At 36.2% G+C, this 6211-nt stretch overlaps 1 protein-coding gene across 7 annotated transcripts; it reads right to left on the reverse strand.

Moving 5' to 3' along the window:
* Nucleotides 1-1186: 1186 nt before the first annotated feature.
* Nucleotides 1187-5985, reverse strand: LOC131643330 (uncharacterized). 7 transcript variants are annotated; one of them, XM_058913526.1, is made up of 9 exons: nt 5779-5985; nt 5653-5690; nt 5446-5507; nt 5226-5295; nt 5023-5111; nt 4803-4874; nt 4548-4576; nt 2327-4372; nt 1187-2176 (listed from the first exon to the last, which is right to left on the reverse strand). In XM_058913526.1, exons 8-9 carry the CDS (start codon nt 3329-3331, stop codon nt 1511-1513), a joined length of 1671 nt encoding a protein of 556 aa, XP_058769509.1. In that variant the 5' UTR covers nt 3332-4372; nt 4548-4576; nt 4803-4874; nt 5023-5111; nt 5226-5295; nt 5446-5507; nt 5653-5690; nt 5779-5985; the 3' UTR covers nt 1187-1510. The 7 variants fall into 7 exon arrangements, with proteins under 7 accessions (XP_058769509.1, XP_058769511.1, XP_058769508.1 ...); XM_058913528.1 differs by lacking the exon at nt 4548-4576; XM_058913525.1 differs by having other exon boundaries at nt 2327-4576.
* Nucleotides 5986-6211: the final 226 nt, after the last annotated feature.

Genomic DNA, 6211 nt, shown 5'->3' on the forward strand with positions numbered 1-6211 from the left:
AGGGTTCAAGGCAATTCAAGACACTGCAGAAAAGGGATCAAGTGAAGCTCTTGGATCACCTTGATCTGACTCAAGATTAAGGGGGAAGAAGATTCAAAGGATCGACAAATTTGGTTTATTGTTTATCGCTTTGTTTTCTTCTTTGTATATACTACTTTCAACATTAATGGAAGATTTCCCAATTTCAATTTGGAATTGGGGGCAGACGTAGTCGTAGCGAGGACGATCGACGAACTGCCTGAACAAATATCGTGTTCTTGTCGCTTTTATCTTTTCATTTATGTTCTGTTCATATTTGGTCATAATTGCAAAATTGATTAACGATTCAAGTGTTAAAATTGTGAATTAAGGTTCTGCATAAACATCACAATTCACCACATCTTGAATCATCATCAATTTGAACATTATCACCAAGTGTTTGTCTTTTTGCTTATTCCATTATTACTGCATTGCAAATCAAAGTTTGTCAATTTAGAAGTTAATTGATTTTCAGCTGTGAAACGTATTGATTCGATAACATATCACTTCATCGTTAATCTCAATTATCTTGTGGTTTTGTCACATATACGACCCTTGCAATAACGGTCCGGAATAGACGCAAGTCGATTCAGAACCGCTTTCGCTTTAGCTCGAAATAATTCCGAAAAACTCTGTGAGATCTATTCACCCCCCCTCTAGATCCTCAGGCCAGCGTCTAACACTCGAGCATAGCATAACAGGGTCGGGTATGAACCCGGGCATTGATTGATCTCAACATAAATGGGCCAAAGTGAACAGGTCAGCCTAAGGCAGGCACATCTAGTTGATAGCTGATGCACTTCAATACACAGACAAACGTTTAAGAGCATATTAATGTTCATAAATGATCGGTCTCAAACAAAGAAATAGGGGGCTTGATGCTCAGTCATCATTCCTAGCTAGACAAAGAGACATGCATCATAACGAGAAATTAATTGGTCATAAATGATTCCGAACCTAGGAGGTCTTATATAAATTGGTAATCACTACACATTGAGGACATACTTTTTCATACTCTTTCACATTCAAATAAACATTGCGAATTTTATCGACTTGGCATCAATTGAGTTATTAAATTAGTGTACAATTTACAATTTATATGAATAAAATAAATTGAAAGTTATGACTCATTATGATTCACTAATGAAATCATTCATAAATAAATGACTACATAAATAAGTGATTGGAATCCTAGTCTCTAAAAATATACATTAGATGAGATGTATAAGTATATATTGTACATCCAATAAGAAAAAAATACTTATATTATTATATACATAATAAATAAAGCATTTATTACACCAATCCACATAATGGCTTACATTAGGTTGGAACCTAAACATTAGTGTACAATCTATAGACTATAACACTAATAACCTTACTCATGGCACAACTTCATTCAATATATTTCCACAAACCCCCAGCCATTTCTTTTCGTGGTTGATTTGGAGGGAAGACGTTTCATATATGCAATAGTTACTACAAACATTAATCATGTTGTTTTTCCAGGAATTAGAGGCAAGTCAACTTCATCACACCACTGAACAGATCTAGTTTCAAAATGAGAACCTTTTGCCTGGTCAGGCAAATAACTAACACAAAACTCTCCCCCTATCCTCCACTTCAAAACACTCCCTTCCATCTCTTTACTAACCCTCCACCCCACTTCTTCTCCATATTCATCTCCCGCAATAACCACTGATCCACTCTTACTAAACGGTCTATTCGCTCCAACATATCTCCCTTTCAAACCATGAATTGAATCATCCCCCAAGGGCCTCCACGAGCCCACTTCCTGGCCTGTCATATTATCATGCAGAACAACATCAAATATCGCTGCGTTCCCTTCAGCCTCTTGATCCATTCTCCAACTCTTAGTCCTCATTCTCCTCGACGTTCTCGTCGATGCTTTCACCTTTGAAATCTCTGATTTATCAAAATCACCCTTCACATTCTTCTCAATTTCCACTTCTCTCTCATTATTCTCCGTAGATCGGCCCAAACTCAAACCTGCGACATAGGTAGCTCCGATTTCTGGGCCCATCCAAACCCGAGCCCGAGAAGGAAAATGTTTCTCCTCAACAAAATCCACATCATCACCATGCTTAAAACCAAGCCTCGCCACATGGAGACGAATATTATCAACACGTGCGTTAACCTGAATAAATGGTAAATTCTTATTTACTCAATGCAAAAAGTTTGATACAATTATCCTTAGTGTAAAATATTTTAAAAATAACTAAAATATAATATTTAATAAATAATTAAATACGATACTACTTTTTATGATGGATGAAAAAATTGTCACCTTAATAAATCCTTCAAGGAATCTAACGGTGTATTCTAACTGCACGTGTGCTTCAAGTTGATGGTGCGCGAGACCATATCTGATTATTGCCTCCTTAGCATCGATACCATGAAATTTACTTTTTTGCCCATTGCTTCGCACTAGTTTCATATTCATAACCGGCGCATAGCCTTTCAGAATCCATAAACCGTGAGACTCCGTCGCATACGAGAATTTCGGATTCGAACTCGACGAAGAAGGAACTAGTGTTTGTAAACCTACGCCTAGCTCTCTTATAATGCACCATTTTGCTATTATGTACCCAAGGGTGCGCATGAAGCAGAGTTCAGTATCGACGCCTACTGTTATAAAGAAGGTTCGAAGAACCGAAGCTAGTTTCCTCGACGACGCCGTTTCGAGAATGGGTGCTAGTAGTGAGTGGAAATAGAGTGAGCCTGCTTCACTCGGCGCGTCGCAAGCGCATAGCCAGAAGAGACGGATAATAAAGACTAGGTTGAAGAAAAGCGAGAGGGATTCCGGTGTGTGCGAGTCGATGATCCATGCTATAGGTTCGGGTTTCAGCTTCTGAAGCTGAGACCTAGGGCAAGTGCTATCGTGCGCTGTGGGTGAGTTGGTTATGATTTCTTGAAGGAGTTGGAGAAGGAGGGGGAGGAAGTTAGGGTTTTCTGAAGAGATGGTGCATTTTTCAGAAACCCAAAGTGGCTTCTGAGCGTTGAATGGATGAAAGCCTTGTAGGAAAACCATGAAGGTTACTACTGCTTCTGAGTCTGAACCGGAAGTTCGTTCAGCTTTGAGGTGAATGGAGCGAGTTGAATCGCCATGTCCGTCGCTAGCGAGTTCGAATATGAGTGGTGAGTTGGACTCGTTCCACTCAACTGAGTTGGGGAGTTCAGATATCCATGACCAGATATCCATATTGAATGGTTGTTTTTGGGGTGTGGAGGAAAATGGATGAATGGGGTTAGTTTTTAAGGAGGGAATGAATGATAGTTCGATTGCCGGCATGGATGGATTTCAACCCTCGAAGGGAAGAGGAACTAGTGGTTGTAACTGGGTTTTTCTGTCTTACTTGAGGCCTAGTTTGGATTTATTGATAGTGTCTTGTTGGTTTTTGTACTTGTTAGAATGTAGAATTGAAAGGAAATTGTTGTCGTATCCATGTACACGCAGATTTAGTTTTTGTTTCGGTTAGTTTCTGGGGACTGGCGACTTACACGTATGTTGGGTTAGACTTGTCGTCTAGACATGCAGTGCAGATGACAGCAATCAATGAATAATTGTGAATCACAAAAAAGAAAGAAGGTCATTAGAAAGGGATTATGATATGATACTCTTGAGTAGGGGTGGACATCGGTTCGGGCCGGTTCGGATTCGGGCCCAAAATCCCAATCCGGCCCAACCTTCGGGTGATACATATAGGCCCAATTTCGACCCTATTTAAAATCGGTTTTTCTCGGGTTCGGGTTAAAACGGTTCGGGTAACAACAACAATTAAGTTCGGATCCCAATTACTGTTGGGCCAATAAAATATAATTTAAATAATAAATCCAATAGGTTGTTTTAACTTTTTTTATTAATTCTTGTTAACAATCTATTAATTCGACCCCTCAAATTTCCTCAAACCACCTTTAATCAAAAATTTATTTTTTATTTTAAAATGACAAAATTGGCTAAATTTTTATTAAAATTTGTTTGATTATTTTAATTTTAATAGGCTTATTGAGCTAGTTTAGTTCATCCCTCTAAATTATTGTTGGAACATGATACCCAGCAAATTAAAGTCATTACAAATTTAAAAATAAAATAGCATGACAACCCAAGATAAAATAAAACAGCTAAGCCAACATAAATTACAAATGATAATTGTTGCCCATCTTCATGGATCATACTTCTAGCACTGAGTTTATGTTCAACATAAGGACATCTTCAACAAGTTTGGTACTGGGGTTTATGTTCAATATAAGGGCATCTTCAATAAGTTTGGTACTAGGCTTCAAGAGCTACTCTCTCCTCAAAAGACTTTGAGTTTGGTTCATCATGTGCACTCTGTAAAATTATTAATCAAGATCAGAAGCCAAAATTACAACAAATAAAAAACTCAACAAGCAATTGATATTCATTGTTATTACCTGCAAACTCATACAAGAAAAACTAAAATTAACATAAGAATAGATACAAAATTTAAGAGTAATTGGCAGATTCGCACACATATTGCACATACCTGCAAACTCATAGCATAACATATTGCCCCTGCATTAAATCATGTTAGTGAGTTGAAAGGGCACTTACAACTTTCATTCTGTTTTCATTCTGTTTTTATATTCACTAAAATTATATAACAAACTAGATTTACATTTCATAGTTGCTCTCTAATGAGATTAATATAAAATAAATTCATGAATCTGCAATCAAAGAGTGAGGTTAATGTGTAGGACTTGTAAGAAATCAAAATAACCAGAAAATTATTACCACCAACCTAAACTGAATTATTTAAAAACCAGCTTCAGACAGTATAGAGATGAATTTCTCTATTATTTTGGTCTTACACCTACAATCAAAATAAATAAGTATCAAACCAACTTTGAATCAAAATTAGCTATCTAAAAGTTAAAATAATTCTAAAATCCTGCAACAAATATGTGAAGCCACTTGCTCATCAACCAACAAAAACAAAAAAGACACAATTCTTGTCTTACCATCTCAAAAACTTCTTACTCCGAAACTACACCGATACTCTTGTCTTACCATCTCAAAAACTTCTTACTCCGAAACTACACCGATACTCCTGAAACAAAAAATATATTTATTTTCCAAATACATTTAAGACAAGGTTACACAAACAGAAATATAAATTTACACAAGACAAAAGTTCAATGAAAATAAAAGGGAATTCACTGACCTTAAGTTTTCAGCCACTACTTTGTTATTAGGAGTTTACTTTCCAGCTGAATCAAGATTCTGCATATAACCTGATATGAAATTATCATCCTCCATTAAATCTAACTAACAGAACACACTTTGAAAAATAAAAACTTCATAGATATTATGAATGTAAAATAAAAATTAAAAAAACACTTATAACTTAGGAAACAAACTTACCCAGATCCAAACAAACTTACCCAGATCTAAAAGAGGGTCGGAAAGATAACAGTTCTCTTGTCTTGAAAATTCGGAGTAGTCTCTTTTAATCAGAAAGATTGAAAATTTAGAGCGATCATAAAAAAAAACACAGATTAAATTTAACATGAACAAAAAATTCATAGATGTTATGAATGTAAAATGAAAAAAAAAAAAAACACTTATGACTTGGAAAAAAAATCACTTACCCAGATCTAAAGTATAGTCGGAAGTCATCTTAAAAATCCTGAGTAGATTCAGCAGAAAGATTGAGACTTTGCACCGATCATAAAAAAAAAACACAAAAATGAAGTGAAGAGTGAGAGAATACTTACGGAGAAAAAGGGACAATGAAACTGCGTGAGTGAAATACGCCAAGTGAAAATGGTGGTGGTAGTTTGAAGCTCAGCGACGATAAAAAACCTAGAAGGATTGAAGCAGAACACTTGAAAGTGATGAAGAGCGGCGGCAAAACCCTATGGTGTTGTTATTATACTTGTAAACCCTAACTAAAAATTATGAAATTGGGCCAAGGAATTGAGGCAACTTCACGCTAACATTTAAGCCCATATAGTAATATAACTATAGTTATAATAATAGTAAAAATATTATTATTTTATTCAGTCGGGTTCGGATTCCGACGGATCAAATATTAAACACCGATTCCGACCAACTATATCCGTTAACACCCAATTAAATGGCCCATTTATACCCGAAAACCGAAGTTAACCGATCCGTTGCCCAAAATTCATTTCGGACCGGTCGGTT

The sequence above is a fragment of the Vicia villosa genome, linkage group LG1, assembly GCF_029867415.1.
Source record: "Vicia villosa cultivar HV-30 ecotype Madison, WI linkage group LG1, Vvil1.0, whole genome shotgun sequence".
NCBI classification, from domain to species: domain Eukaryota; kingdom Viridiplantae; phylum Streptophyta; class Magnoliopsida; order Fabales; family Fabaceae; genus Vicia; species Vicia villosa.

What these genes read in the sequence shown, in the direction of transcription:
- LOC131643330 (XM_058913529.1), bottom strand. Translation starts at nt 3,331, where the DNA reads ATGCCGGCAATCGAACTATCATTCATTCCCTCCTTAAAAACTAACCCC. An exon ending in TCCTTGAAGGATTTATTAAG is followed by an intron (nt 2,177 to 2,326) that starts GTGACAATTTTT and finishes CCATTTATTCAG; the next exon opens with GTTAACGCACGTGTTGATAA.